At 43.9% G+C, this 15753-nt stretch overlaps 1 protein-coding gene across 2 annotated transcripts in view; it reads left to right on the top strand.

The window, feature by feature from the left end:
• RAPGEF2 (Rap guanine nucleotide exchange factor 2) overlaps nt 1-15753 on the top strand; it is a 275274-nt gene that overhangs the window by 206445 nt on the left and 53076 nt on the right. For both annotated transcript variants that reach the window (XM_070949029.1, XM_070949027.1), the window contains exons 17-20: nt 1549-1795; nt 4578-4735; nt 14648-14888; nt 15001-15384. In XM_070949029.1, coding sequence (XP_070805130.1) covers nt 1549-1795; nt 4578-4735; nt 14648-14888; nt 15001-15384 — 1030 coding nt within the window. The remainder of the gene's footprint in view (nt 1-1548; nt 1796-4577; nt 4736-14647; nt 14889-15000; nt 15385-15753) is intronic.

Below are 15753 nucleotides of genomic sequence, written 5' to 3'. Positions count from 1 at the left end.
ATTATGTTATCAACATAATAATTTTAAATTGGGGTATTTTAAATTTTTGGGGTTTTAAACCAGCCAAATCTATTTAATTATTTTAATTTTTAATCATTGTTGTGTCTTGTGTTTTTAAATTGGCTGTACACCGCCCTGAGTCCTTCGGGAGAAGGGCGGTATAGAAATAAAAATATTATTATTATTATTATTATTATTATTATTATTATTATTATTATTATTATTATTATTATTATTATTATTATTATTATTATTATTATTGTAAGTCTCCCTGAGTCTCTGGAGAAGGGCGGCATATAAAAATAAATTAAAAAATAAAAAATAAAAATAAAAATAATAATCCAACCAAGAGATGACTGGTGCATGAGTAACTATGTGCAGGGCCTCATGATCTAGGTAGGAGGGTGGTGTACATGACAAAGTTGTACAAAGGCCCTCCTAGCCACAACTGCCACCTCCTCCCTAGAGCAGAAGACACAAGTCCAGGAGAACCCCCAGATTGTGCAGTGGGTCTACCTATGGTAGTACAAGCCTATCCAGAATTAAAGATGATAAACAACTGGATCCTGAGGTCTCTTGTACCCACAGCCACTCTATCTTGCCAGGGTTCCGCTGAAGCCTGTTGTCCCTATCCAGACCTCTACAGCCTCCGTGTACTGAGAAAGGGCAACCACAGCATCACTTGGCTCACTGGGATGGAAAGGTAAAGCTGTGTATCATCAGCATACTGATGATATCTCCTCCCATGGTGTCAGATGTTCTCACCCAGCAGTTTCATGTAGATGTTCATTGAGCCCTGCAGTACCCCACAAAGGAGGAGCCATGAGCTGGATCTCTCACTCCCTATTAACGCTGATAAGAACTGGCCATGAAGGAAGAAAGTGAACCAGCACAAAACTCCTGAAGTTGGCCCCAAAGGACACCATGGTTGATGGTATTTGAAAGCTGCTAGAGGTCAAGGAGAGCAATCAAGATGTTAGGCTCCAAAAATTAAGAAAGACACATTGAAGTTCTTCGAAGTAGTTTCCTTTATTGTTTCTGATCTATAGACAGAAAACTTGCCAAACTAAAACTATTTGCATCATTAAACATATTCTGAGAACTACTAGGAGCAAGCTGTCTTAACTCTCCCAAACAAACTATCTAAAGTTCACTGTCTTTTGATCCTTTGGGTTGCATTTCTTCCCTCCTGGAAATCCAGACTACACTCCATCACAGACCTTCCCAGAGGGGTTCTGGCAGCAAAGTCAATGGTGGAAACCAGATTCCTAAATGACCACATGATTCACTTTAACACCGGTAGTGATTGGCTTAAAAACCATGGCGTAAAATGTAAAATCAAATGCAAATCGTTTAATGAATTCATTGCTTAGTGCTGGACATTCCATTCCAAATCTGATTGTACATTAAGACATCTGTATGTCTTGAAGATTCAATTCTGCCTATAAAGTGGAACTAGACTTAAATTTTATATTTATTGGAACTTGAAAAGTATATATCAGGAGGAGGGGTATTTTTTCTACATGCTTTCTTTTCCTTTCTATGCAGTTTTTAAAGAACTTCTAGCAAGATTGTCTGAGGACAAAAGAAATGGTGCTCCTCATCTTCCTAAAATTGGTGATATTAAAAAAGCAAGCCGTTACTCCATCCCAGATCTTGCAGTTGACGTGGAACAGGTGATGGGTCTGGAAAAAGTAACAAAGAAAAGCAAAGCCAACACTGTTGGAGGAAGAAACAAGTTAAAGAAAATACTGGACAAAACCCGCATCAGTATCCTGCCTCAGAAACCATACAAGTGAGTGTGATATGTAGAAGGACAATATGCTTTTATGCCTATACTACATTAGCTTAGATATGTCACCTGCATTTTTAAACATTGATAAATGATTATAAACAAAAAGCATAGGGATATAAACCAGGGATGAAAGGGAAAATTTTCAAAATACGCTTATGGAATAACAAATGAAATATTATTTCTATTTTTCTAAGTGTTATAATAGAACAAAAGTAGGCATAATTGATCATTCTGCTTGCTTGAATATAGATCCTGGCATGGAAGAATACAGGTAAGTGAAATAAAATTTTGTTGGGTAGAGAAAGATTCTAAGATTATGTTTTGAGTAATCTTATTCTAAGTCTACATGGAGACTTAGACCTATTAAGGACTACTCGTTGAGTACGGTTTGTCAACCTGTTGCGAATCCATCTGGTGGTGATGCTATTTATCCCACTTTTTTCTAGCTGAAATCTTAAGTATATTATGTGGACAGTATTTCGCTGGTCTACTAATTTAGTCACTATGTTGAAGAATGAAATAAGATTGGTTTGGCATGATCTGTTTTTAACAAACCTGTGCTGACTGCTAGTTATTACTTTACTCGTTTCTAGGTGTTGGCAGATCTGTTTTTTTATTATCTTTTCCAGTTTCTTCCCGGATATTGATGTTAGGCAGATTGGTCTGTAGTTTCCTGGGTCTGGTTTTTTTTTTTTTTTTTTTTTTTTTTGAAGATGGGTACCACATCAGCTCTTTCCTAGTCCTCTGGTAGTTCCACAGTGTTCCAGGATTTTTGAAAGATGTGATGCAATGGTTATTAGATGACATCTGCCAGCTCCTTTAGAACTCTGGGATGTAATCCATCAGGTCCCGGTGATTTGTATTCATCAAGATCAGACAGGTGTTTTCTTACTATTTTTTTGCTTATTTTAACTTTTATTTCCAGTCTGTTTTTTACAGTTATGTTTCTGGTAGGTTGGGCTATAGTTTCTTCTTGCGGGAAGACCGATGCAAAGAATGAGTTAAGCAGCTCTGCTTTCTCTATATTGCCTGTTACTTCCTTGCCGTCTTCTCTCTTTAGTGGACCGATTGTTTCCTTGATTTTTTTTCTTGTTATTTATGTATTGGAAGAAACTTTTTTTTGTTATCTTTGACTTTTCTTGCAAGTCTTTGTTCATTCTGAGCCTTTGCTTTCCTGACTTCATCTTTTCAGATTCTGGCTATCTGCTGATATCCTGCCTCTTTCCATTTTTCCCTCTTTCCATTTTTTGTACTTGTTCTTTTTGTCTTTTAATTTTTCAGAGAGATCTTTGTGTAGCCATGCTGGTTTCTTTTTGGATTTCTTGTTTTTCTTTCTCAGTGGTATTTCGCTGGTCCCGGCTTTTATGATAGTATTTTTCAGAGTTTCCCAAGATTCTTGAGTTGTTTTCCCCCTTAAGATTTTCATCCAAGGAATCTTTTCCAAGTTCTCTCTAAGTTTATTAAAATCAGCTCTTTTAAAATCTAAGACTCTGGTATCGTTTTGTTCTACTGCTTGTGTTTGCGTTATGTTGAATTCTAGTATGACATGGTCACTCTCACCCAAGGTTCCTGCAGTTTCAACTCCCTCTATTACTTCTTTGTTTGTAAGTAAGTATTAAGTCCAGTGTGGCTGTCCCTCTAGTTCCCTCCTCTACCTTTTGGACAACAAAGTTGTCAGCTAGATTGGTTAGGAACCTATTTGATTTTTCACTTGGTGCAGGATTAGTTTTCCAATTGATATCAGGGTAATTGAAGTTCCCCATTACTATTGTAGTTCTTACATATGTTTAGTTGGTTGGCAAAAAGAATATCTATTTTTTCTGCTTGGTTGGGTGGCCTAAAGTATACACCTATGGCCATGTCATTCTTTCTGTCTTTTATGTTGACCCATATGCATTCTAGGAGATTTTCATCTTTGGTTTCATGCAATTCTGTAGCGATATAGTGGTCCTTTACATACAGTGCAACTCCACCTCCTCTTTTATGGGGTCTGTTTTTTTTGAAGAGTTTGTATCCTTCTATCAGAATGTTCCAGTCGTGGGTTTCGTCCCACCAAGTTTCTGTTATTCCTACTATGTCATATCTATCTTTGTGTATTAATAGTTCAAGTTCACCCTGTTTGTTCCCCAGACTTTGTGCATTTGTCTATAGGCACTTGAGGTCTTTATGTCTGACTCTGGATATGCTTCCTATGTCTCCTATTTGGTATTTGAGTTTGTCTTCCTTCCCATCCCTCCTTACTTTGTTATTTGCCTTGCTTTCTAGGAGTTTTTGCTTGGAATTAGGTCCCGGAGATCCTAAAGACTGGTCGCCCTCCCCCCTCAATTTTAGTTTAAAGCCCTCCTGATAAGTTGAGCCAGTCGTTTTCCGAAAACATTCTTTCCAGTCTTTGTGATTACATATATAAGTATATATACCGGTAGTACGGAATATATAGTGAAAATTAAATATAACAGCATTTATTCTCCTGTAGTTTTAAAATGCTATTCCATCCATGGACACATTTCTGTTCCTTCCACAGATACTACAGCACACTTGAGCTTTTCAGTATCTAGTTATATTAATGTCACTTCATCTGTTATTGGATTAGTGAATATATTTTAGTTTATTATTATGGTTGGTTTTTCAAAGTTATGCTTAAATTTATGAATTTTATGGGCCAATGAGTTTAGAGCAGCAAGAAAACTCATAATTTACAGGAATACTGAGAAAGGGTGTGTTACATTATATACAAGAGTAATTGTGTAAGCACAGTAACTATGTTTCTCTCCTGTTACTGTAGTGATATTGGAATTGGTCAATCTCAGGATGATAGCATTGTAGGTTTAAGGCAGACTAAGCACATTCCTCCTGCTCTACCTGTCAGTGGAACACTATCATCAAGCAATCCTGATTTACTGCAATCACATCATCGCATCTTAGATTTCAACACAACCCCAGGTGAGTATCAAATTTTGATTGCTGTCTAGAATCAGTGTTTTATTTTGTTGATGAATATGGAAACTGAAATGAAAAATGTGCACCTTAAGTTCAGTTGAGTTTGCTTCATGTCACAGTGAAATACATAGAAATGGGTAAGACTATTTTCACTGTAGTCAGTTTACATGTCAAAGGTGGCTCATATACACCTTCAGACCAGTCAGTCAGCTCCAGCAGAATGATGCTCTGGTGTTGATTAAAGGCGTTTTTCTTGCACGTACAGAAAAATCTCCCAGTGCATTATCACCTGCATCTCTCAAGTCAATGGTCTTTTGCATATCAGCTCTCCTCTCTTGAATGTCATCTGAATACAAGAGTGTCTGGATTATCATTTCACTGAAAGCGTACCATGAGGAGTGCTGAATGGTTGGCAAAACAGCATGTACTGTAGCTTTTTGCACTCTGATTTGCTGCAGCTGGAACAACATATGACATGGGCCTTCAATTCAATGTTTTACTTTGATGCTGAACCAACAAGGGTAGTACACATCAATGTATTCCACTATCGTTCTTAAATTTCGAAGAGTTTTGCCTCTTAAAGCTATGTTTTTGGACAAAGACTATTTACAGTTGTCAACCAATGTGAATGGCTTATGGGGCCAATTTCCAGAACAGCCAGATTTGTGGGAAGTTTTCCTGTCCTTATTGCCTATGTGTTCCTATTTCAATACACTTGACCAATAGAGACATCCTTTACAACAATGTCGCTCAGTGAAATGAGAGGCTCACCAATTGAAACTCTAGTGAATGAAGGATCAATGTCAAGTTCTGTTGCAGTGTCTAGCATGTTGCCAATTTTACCTGCCCATTTGTTGTTAGACAAAGTCTTCCCATCCAATTTTGTGATTAAGTGTCATAGGGGTAACTCATTCGTGTGGAGTACATGAACCAAATTAAGTTTAACCTCTACCCAGTGCATGGCATCACCTTCACAGCCAGTATTAACATTTGTAGACTCTACTCCAATGGCCTTCAAGCTTTTGTCAATGCCTTTCTTCTTAATCAAATACATCAGATTATCTGCAATCACTTGAGCAGGTTTTCCTGTTTCTGAGCCTTTCTCTGGAGTGAAATGATAAAGATATCTTCCACCTGGCTCACTGCACACAGAATAATCTTCTTTTTTGATAGTACTGTGGAATTGGTCTGAATTGTTTGCTTTCAGCATAACTTTAGTTACATCTATACGGCCATTGAAGAAGATGCATTCTATTTCACCCTTCATATTTTTTTCCTGGGCTGTCTTGACTTTATTGTCAACTACAAGTCTGTTGTCTTCTTCAGAGATCAAGCCAGCATCTATGAAGGCGGCTGCGGAAGTGGCACGTCGACCAACACCATATCTTGTGTTCTGCATAGCGACATTTGTTATTTCTAATCTGTTGTGTTCTGGCTTTTCTTTTGAAGTAAAGGGCATGTGTGTTTGGTCTAAGGCCTCTTCATAACTTTGATCACATTCCTCTTCATCTTCAACATTAGTCATCTGTCCTTCATTTTCATCATAAGAGATAATTATTTCATTTGTCAGTATCGAAATGTCTGGAATACTTCTCTGCTTATATTTAGCAAGCCTTTGTCTCTCATTGTCTTGCCACTTTTGCCTTTTGACTAGTTGTTTCTGCTCAGGCACATCTGGCAAACCAATCTGGTGCGATCCAAAAGAATCAATCATGTCTTACCTTTAACGAAAGCAAGTTCCTTCAGTGGTATCTTAATCTCCTTAGGGCAGGTACAGTTAATGTGAGATTCCTTTTTTCAGCTAGCAGGGTAGCCGAATTTGGCACACAGAACAATTTGACACTTGCAGTTGAGGATGTCAAACACTTTGTAAAGTATCACAGGAAAGTCTCTTTGACATCTAGCTTTCCTATACTACCCTACTCAAGACTGAGACTAGTATATATTTTGGATTCATTCTGGTGGTCATCAGAATTGAGATAGTTGGAGATATCGCTGCCTTTGTATATAACATGATATGGTGGGGCTCATTTCAAAATAATGAAATTTGTTTTAGAACATTCAAACTGATTTATTGTCAGCCTTAGGCTGATGTTATGCAATGTCAGGTCCGCAGCTAACAAAGCCCCCCTCATTTGTGAACTAATTCAGGAGGGGAAAGCGGACCTGGCGGGTATTACAGAGATCTGGTTGGGCCATGAAGGGGGGGTCCCCCTCGTAGAGATGTGCCCACCAGGTTTCTGCGCATTCCATCAGCCAAGGGCACAGGGTAGGAGTGGAGGGGTGGCGGTTATTATAAAGGAGAGTCTTGATTCTAGGGAGACCACTGTTCCTCAGACAGCCGGATGTGAGTCCCTCCTTGTGAAATGGGGTCATGGGTTACAGATGGGCCTGCTGATTGTGTACCTGGCTCCCTGCCACGTAGCAGCAGCCCTGCCTGAGCTCCTCAACGTAATAGCCGGGGTGGCAGTTGAGATTCCTAGGCTTCTGGTCATGGGAGATTTCATCCTGCCGTCCATCGGTGAAAAGTCTGAGGTAGCTCGGGAGTTCTTGGCTTCCATGATGGCCATGGACCTGACTCAGTTAGTTCATGGCCCTACTCGCACGGGGTAGGGGACACACTCTGCACTTGGTTTTTGTATTTCACCAGTGGTTAAATGGTCTAGATATAGGGGATATAGTCATCGAACCCTTGTCATGGTCAGACCATTCTCTCCTTAGGCTTGACTTTCTATCCGCTACACCACTGCAGGGAGGCAGAACCAATTAAGTGGTTCCACCCCAGGCGCCTGATGGATCCTGATAGATTCCAGATGGAGCTTGGGCCATTTTCTGAGACTCTAGCTCACAACTCGATTGAAGACCTGGCGGCAATCTGGGATAGGATGGCCGCTGGTGCTTTGGATCGGGTTGTGCCTTTGCGGCCTCTGACCCGGCATCAAAGTCGCCCGGCTCCTTGGTTTTCCGAGGAGCTGAGGGAAATGAAGCACCAGAAAAGACGCTTGGAGAGTAGTTGGAGAGCCAGTTGTTCCGAAGCTGACCGAACACTGGTGAGGTCCTATATTAAGACCTACTTAGTGGTGATAGCAGCGGCAAAATATAACTATTTTTCTGCTATTATTGCATCGGCAGATAATCGCCCAGCCGCCTTGTTTAGGGTGACTCCCTCCCTCCTCCACCTGGGAGCACGGGAAGACGCCTTATAAGGTCATGCTGAGGATTTTGCACAATATCTGCACGATAAAATTGCTCAAATTTGGGAAGGCTTGGACTCTGACTGGGTAGGTTCAGACGGAGTGATGGAGGCGGGTCTTGAGGATATTATTTAGGATGAGCTTGATCCTGTGACCCCTGAAAACGTGGACAGGTTACTGGGGAAATTGAACGCGACCACATGTTTATTGGACCCGTGTCCCTCCTGGTTGGTACTGGCTTCCCGAGAGATTACACGAGGCTGGCTCCAGAGGATTATAAACGCTTCTCTGAGTGAGGGTTTCTTGCCTTCTGCCTTGAAAGAGGGGGTGGTGAGGCCCCTCCTCATGAAGCCCTCTCTGGACCCAGCTGTTTTAGCAAACTACCATCCTGTCTCCAACCTTTGCTTTGTGGCTAAGGTTGTTGAGAGTATGGTGGCACAGCAACTCCCGCAGTACCTGGATGAAACTGTCTATCTAGATCCATTCCAGTCCGGCTTCAGGCCTGGTTACAGCACTGAAACGGCATTGGTCGCATTGGTTGATGATCTCTGGAGAGCTCGAGATAGGAGCTGCTCCTCTATCCTGGTTCTATTAGATCTCTCAGTGGCTTTTGACACTATCGACCATGGTATCTTGCTGCGCCCACTGGAAGGGCTGGGAGTGAGAGGCACTGCTATACGGTGGTTCTCCTCCTATCTCTCCGCCGGTTGCAGTCTGTGTTGGCAGGAGGGCAGAGGTAGACTTCAAGACACCTTACTTGTGGGGTGCCGCAGGGGTCGGTTCTTTCACCTCTTCTGTTCAACATTTATGTGAAGCCGCTGGGTGAGATCATCCGTGGTTTTGGGGTGCAGTGCCATCTTTACGCTGATGATACTCAGCTGTACATTTCCACCCCAGACCACCCCAATGATGCCCTTGCAGTGATGTCCCAGTGCCTCGAGGCGGTGCGGATCTGGATGGGGAGAAGCAGGCTCCGACTCAACCCTTCCAAGACCGAGTGGCTGTGACTGCCGGCATTCCGATATAGCCAGCTGATACCATCGTTGACTATTGGGGGCAAGACATTGGCCCCCACGGAGAGGGCTCGCAACTTGGGTGTCCTCCTGGACACGCGGCTGTCTTTAGAAGAGCATATGACAGCCGTGGCCAGGAGAGCTTTCTATCAGGTTCGCCTGATTCGCCAGTTGCGACCCTTTCTAGATCGGGACTCCTTATGCACAGTCACTCATGCTCTCATCACATCTCAACTGGACTACTGTAATGCTCTCTACATGGGGCTCCCCTTGAGGTGCACACAAAGGTTCCAATTGGTCCAGAATGCGGCCGCGCAGGTGATATTGGGAGCAACATGGCGCTCACATGTAACACCTCTCCTATGCGAGCTGCACTGGCTCCCAGTCGCCTTCCAAGTGCGCTTCAAGGTGTTGGTTCTTACCTTTAAAGTGCTCCATGGCTTAGGACCTGGGCACCCACGAGACCACCTTCTGCAACCGATAACCTCCCACCAACCAGTACGCTCCCACAGAGTGGGCCTTCTCAGGGTACCGTCACTAAAGCAATGTCGACTGGTGGTTCCCAGGGAGAGAGCCTTCTCTGTGGGGGCACCTACCCTTTGGAACAGGATACCCCCAGGGATACGAATGATCCCAGATCTTCGTACTTTCCGTCGTGCACTTAAGACCTTTCTGTTTCACCAAGCCGGGCTGGCATAAATTTTTTTCTAATTGTCTAAATTTTATTCTGAAGATCTTAACTGATGAACCAAATTGGCTTAATTATTTTAAATTGCTTCTATTTCACATTTTTATATATATGTTATTTTGACTGTTCACCGCCCTGAGTCCTTCGGGAGAAGGGCGGTATTTATTTATTTATTTATTTTATTTCTATACCGCCCTTCTCCCGAAGGACTCAGGGCGGTGTACACCCTAATTAAAAACACAAAGAAAGACAATATTTAAAAATAATTAAAATTATTAAATAGTAGGCCCAATTTATAAAACCCTGAATTTAAAAACCCAATTTAAAACCAATTAAAATCTTTATATTGATAGCCCAGTCTGGCGGAACAACATGGTTTTGAGGGCACAGCGAAATACACGGAGATCAGAGATTTTGCGAATTTCTGGGGGGAGTTCATTCCAAAGGGCAGGGGCTCCCACAGAGAAGGCCCCTCCCCCTGGGTGTCGCCAGCCGACATAATTTGGCCGATGGCACCCTGAGGAGACTCTCTCTGTGGGAGCGGACTGGCCGGTGGGAGGCTACTGGTGGCAGAAGACGGTAACCAACACCTTAAATTGCACCCGGAAGACCACTGGGAGCCAGTGCAGCTCGCGCAGGAGGGGTGTCACGTGGGCACAATGAGTTGCACCCATAACCACCCGCGCGGCCGCATTCTGGACCAGCTGGAGCCTCCGGGTGCTTTTCAAGGGGAGCCCCATGTAGAGAGCATTGCAGTAGTCCAGTTGGGAGGTGACAAGGGTGTGAGTGACTGTGCGCAAGGCGTCACGGTCCAGAAAGGGCCGCAACTGGCGGATCAGGCGAACCTGATAAAAAGCCCCCCTGGCCACGGCCGTCATATGTTCTTCTAAAGACAGCCGTGCGTCCAGGAGGACGCCCAGATTGCGGGTCCTCTCTGTGGGGGGTAAAGACTCACCCCCAATAGTCAGCGATGGTACCAGCTGACTATATCGCGGCGCCGGAAACCACAGCCACTCGGTCTTGGACGGGTTGAGTCTGAGCCTATTTCTCCCCATCCAGACCTGCACGGCCTCCAGCAGCGAGACATCACATCAAGGGCATCATTGGGGTGGTCTGGGGTGGAGATGTACAGCTGAGTATCATCAGCGTACAGATGGACTCTCACCTCAAAACCACGGATGATCTCACCCGGCGGCTTCACATAAATGTTGAACAGAAGGGGCGAGAGGACCGGCCCCTGCGGCACTCCCCATGCAAGGCGCCTCGAAGTTGACCTCTGCCCCCCTGTCAACACGAACTGCAAGCGGTCGGAGAGGAAGGAGGAGAACCACCGCAAAATGGTGCCCCCTATTCCTAACCCCCTCAACCGCTGCAGCATGATACCATAGTCGATGGTATCAAAAGCCGCTGAGAGATCTAACAGGACCAGAACAGAGGAACAACCCCTGTCCTGAGCCCTCCAGAGATCATCCACCAATGCGACCAATGCCGTTTCTGTGCTGTACCCCTGCCTGAAGCCCGACTGGTACGGGTCCAGATAGATAGCTTCATCCAGGTGCCCGGGCAGTTGTCGTGCCACCACACTCTCAACAACCTTCGCCACAAAACGAAGGTTGGAGACCGGACGGTAGTTGGCTAATTCAGCCGGGTCCAGGGAAGGCTTCTTGAGGAGGGGCCTCACCACCTCCTCTTTCAAGGCAGCGGGAAAGGCACCCTCACTCAGAGAAGCATTTATAATCCCCTGGAGCCAGCCTCGTGTAACCTCCCGGGAGGCCAGTACCAACCAGGAGGGACACGGGTCCAATAAACATGTGGCGGCACTAATCCTACCCAGAACCCTGTCCACATCCTCGGGAGCCACAGGATCAAACTCCTCCCTGATAACATTCTCAAGACCTGGCCTCGTCTCCTCCCCTGGACTCACCCAGTCGGAGTCCAAGCCTTCCCGAATCCGAGCGACTTTATCAACGCAGGAATTGCACAAAATCCTCAGCTCGACCCTGCAAGGGATCTTCCCGCACTCCCCCCCGACGAAGGGAGTGGGTCACCCTAAACAAAGCGGCTGGACGGTTCTCTGCAGATGCGATAAGAGCGGAAAAATAGTTAGATTTTGCCGCTTTTATCGCCACTAGGTAGGTCTTGATATAAGACCTCACAAGTGTCCGGTCGGAATCGGATTGACTAGTCCTCCAAATGCTCTCTAGGCGTCTTTTCCGACGCTTCAGCGGAGAACCAAGGAGCCAATTGAGGTCGGCATCGGGTCAGAGGCCGCAAAGGCATGACGCCGTCTAAAGCCCCGGCGGCCGCCCTCTCCCAGGCAGCCACCAGGTCTGCAGTCAAGTCGTGTGCCAAGGTCTCAGGAAATGGCCCAAGCTCCGTCAGGAACCTTTCGGGATCCATCAGGCGCCTGGGACGGAACCATTTAACCGGTTCTGTCTCCCTGCGGTGGGGGGAAACGGCAGGAAAGTCCAAGCGAAGAAGAGAATGATCTGTCCATGACAAGGGTTTAATGTCTAAGTCTCCTCTACCAAGATCATTCAACCACTGACCAGAGACGAAAATCAAGTCCAGAGTGTGTCCCCCTATGTGAGTGGGTCAGGTCCATGGCCGCCATGGAAGCCATGAACTCCCGAGCCACTTCTGACGCCTCACCTGCAGATGGCAGGTTGAAATCCCCCATGACAATAAGTCTGGGGTATCAACCGCCACCCCAGCAATAACGTCGAGCAGCTCGGGCAGGGTCGCCGCCACGTGGCAGGGAACCAGTCAGCAAACCCATCTGCCTCCCACGGCCCCACTTCACGAAGAAGAACTCACATCTGGCTATCTGAGGAACAGTGGTTTCCCTCGGACTAAGACTTTCCCGAATAATTGCCGCCACTCCCCCACCCCTCCCCTGAGCCCTTGGCTGGTGAAATGCACAGAAACCTGGTGGACACATTTCAACGAGGGGAACCCCGCCCTCGTGGCCCAGCCAGGTCTCTTTAATACCTGCCAGGTCTGCACCCACCTCCAAAATAAGATCACAAAATAAGAGGGGGGCTTTGTTAACAACTGACCTGGCATTACATAACATCAGCCGCGGACCCAGGGCCTGAGGCTCTGTGCAACCCAGGACCCAAGTCGCCCATTGGGGGCCAGGGTGTGCAATCGCTCGTAGACAGCGTATGTGCACCCCCGGAACATGATGTGGCCCCTGCGCCCGTCATATCTGCCCCTCCCACTCACTATTTCAATTACACTGCCCTTCCCGACACCTCGTTGTTCCCCAGACCAATTTTCTTCCGTGATCCCTCTGCTGCGCCCAAGCGACCCATCATCCCGCCCAGTAGCTATATGAACCCCCCCCAGGTCCATCTCTACACCCCCTCCCCTCCTCCTGGGTCCCCTTAAAATTTTCCTTAAAAAACCCAATAAAAAAACCCTCAACCCCCTCTTCGCTGCATGCCATCTCTCGGGGTTCCAAAGCCTGTCATCAAGATAGGCCCTCGATAACGTGGAGGGCCAGGCCTGCGAGAGGGGGGAGTCTTGCAGCGCGAGAAGGTCGGCTTTTTGGAGCATCAACCGAACCAAAGATGGGAAAGGAAGGCCAGTCCGGGAGTCTATCATAGTCCAAAGGGATAACTGAGCATAAAAGGTCACAAAATATCCATTTATAGGGCTGGACTCCACTGTCCTCTCACGACAGGGAGAAGGTCCAATGTTCTTTTTCTCCAACGGAGGCTAATAGCCAACCATCCTCTCACGACGGCCGGTCCCGTTACAGAAAGCTATCGGGAACAATGTTCTGTCCTCTCCATTGGGATATAGAGAATCCCTCAGCTCCCTCATATGGTGCTCAGTCTCTCCTACCAGCGAGGTATAAAAAATTAATTAATTAATTAATTAATTAATTAATTAATTGTACAGATGCAGAACACCTACAGTATATGTAAATTTACAGATGACCACACGAACATAGTAGCAGGTAAAATACTAATTCTCTTAATTATTCATGACTAAAGCTTTTGAAAACAAATCTGTTTTATAGATTTGAAGTTGGTTATTTCAATAAATTGAAGTAGAAAATTGGTAGAGCATGATGCTAAAATAAATTTATTTAAAATAGTAGATACAGTATATATCTGAGGAAGGTTTATTGATTGATTGATTGATTGATTGATTGATTGATTGAATTTGTATACCGCCCTTCTCCCAAAAGGGACTCAGGGCGGTGGACAGCCAAAATTTAAGAGTGAGCTTGCCAAATTTAACTTTAGTAATTTTTAATACAGTTTATTATTTTGTCTTCATGCAGTAAATAAATTTCCAATATGGTTATAGATCTTGGTTAACAAACTGACTTATTCAGCAACCATTTGAACTTATGATAGCAGTGAAAAACTAGATTTATGATTGGTCCTTGAACTTTCACTATTGTATTGTCTCTGCGATATGGGTGCTCCACTCCCTGCAAGCAATTACAACAATCACAGTGACCTATGGTCAAGTGATTTTTATTTGTGACCCTCATAGTTGGCTTCTGACCCACAAAGTCAATGGAGAAGCTGGCAGTAAAGTCACAAGTCACTGTCATGTGGTAACATGGTTAACAACTGTGAATGATTTGTTTAACAACTGTAGCAGAATTAACATAAGTTAGATTTAGTCATATAATGTTTCACTTAACAATCACATCACTTTGCGAAGAAGTTGCCAGCCAGTCATTAAGTGAGGACTACTGAATACCGACTGTTTATTGAAAAGGTGGAAATACTGTATATGGCACAGCTTACAGAGAGGTCTGTTGTTCAAATCTACTGTATCCATTCTACGTATGTCTTAGAAGTGATATCTAATATAAATAGGAAAACAATATTCTAAAAACAGGATACTTAAGATATTTATGCAAGAAGGCTTTATCATGAAGAAAAAGATATCAGAAGAAAAATATTCCTGTTCTTATTATATTATTCCTTGCTGAGAAATAACAACATTTTATTTTGTTATATGTCTTAGTATATTTTTCTTTTCATTACAGATTTACCAGATCAGGTTCTACGAGTTTTTAAAGCAGATCAGCAAAGTCGCTACATTATGATAAGCAAGGACACAACTGCAAAAGAAGTAGTTGTTCAAGCTATTCGTGAGTTTGCTTTAACCACCACCCCAGATGCTTATTCTTTATGTGAGGTTTCTGTCACTCCAGAGGGTGTCATTAAGCAGCGAAGACTTCCAGATCAACTCTCCAAACTTGCTGACAGAATACAGCTTAGTGGAAGGTGAAAAAATAGATGTTATTTTGGCTTAAATTGATATCCAGTAAATAAAGTCATTTGGAAGCTGTTTATTTAATTAAACCTGATAGATTAATATGTGAAAAATATTTTTCAGGTATTATCTGAAAAATAACATGGAGACAGAAACTTTGTGTTCAGATGAAGATGCTCAGGAATTGCTAAGAGAGAGCCAAATTTCTCTACTGCAGCTCAGCACTATAGAGGTGGCTACCCAACTCTCAATGCGTAATTTTGAACTGTTCCGCAACATTGAACCTACAGAGTACATAGACGATTTATTTAAACTGAAATCTAAATTTAACTGTGCTAATTTAAAGAAGTTTGAAGAAGTAATAAACCAAGAAACCTTTTGGGTAGCATCTGAGATTTTGCGAGAAACCAACCAGCTGAAAAGGATGAAGATAATTAAGCACTTCATTAAGATAGCACTGCACTGCAGAGAATGCAAGAACTTTAACTCAATGTTTGCAATAATAAGGTAAGCAAGGATAGATTTCTTTCTTACTTTTATATAGAGGAACCAATTGAGATCCATATATATCCTTTGTAAAAATTCTGGTTTGTCGAGAGCTTCCTGCTTACTTTATGGCTAAGAAGGCATATAAGTCTGCTCTTTTAAGAGCCAAACAAAATTGGCAACGACTAAGATGGAATTCCTTATTAGCTGCCGCGCAATCCCGTAATCCTCGTGATTTTTGGAGTTTGCTGAACAGAAGGCCAGCTAGTAGATTTATTTACTCTATATCTGCCTCCACATGGGAACTCTTCCTACGCCAAGTCTTTTACGACGCAGACTCGCCATCCTCTACGGCGTTAGATTTCCCCCTCGAACAACTGCCTAGATGGC

Source organism: Pituophis catenifer, unplaced genomic scaffold, assembly GCF_029215685.1.
Source record: "Pituophis catenifer annectens isolate HBS135680 unplaced genomic scaffold, rPitCat1.0.hap2 SCAF_8, whole genome shotgun sequence".
Lineage (NCBI taxonomy): Eukaryota > Metazoa > Chordata > Lepidosauria > Squamata > Colubridae > Pituophis > Pituophis catenifer.
This window is presented reverse-complemented; position numbering and strand designations above follow the sequence as displayed.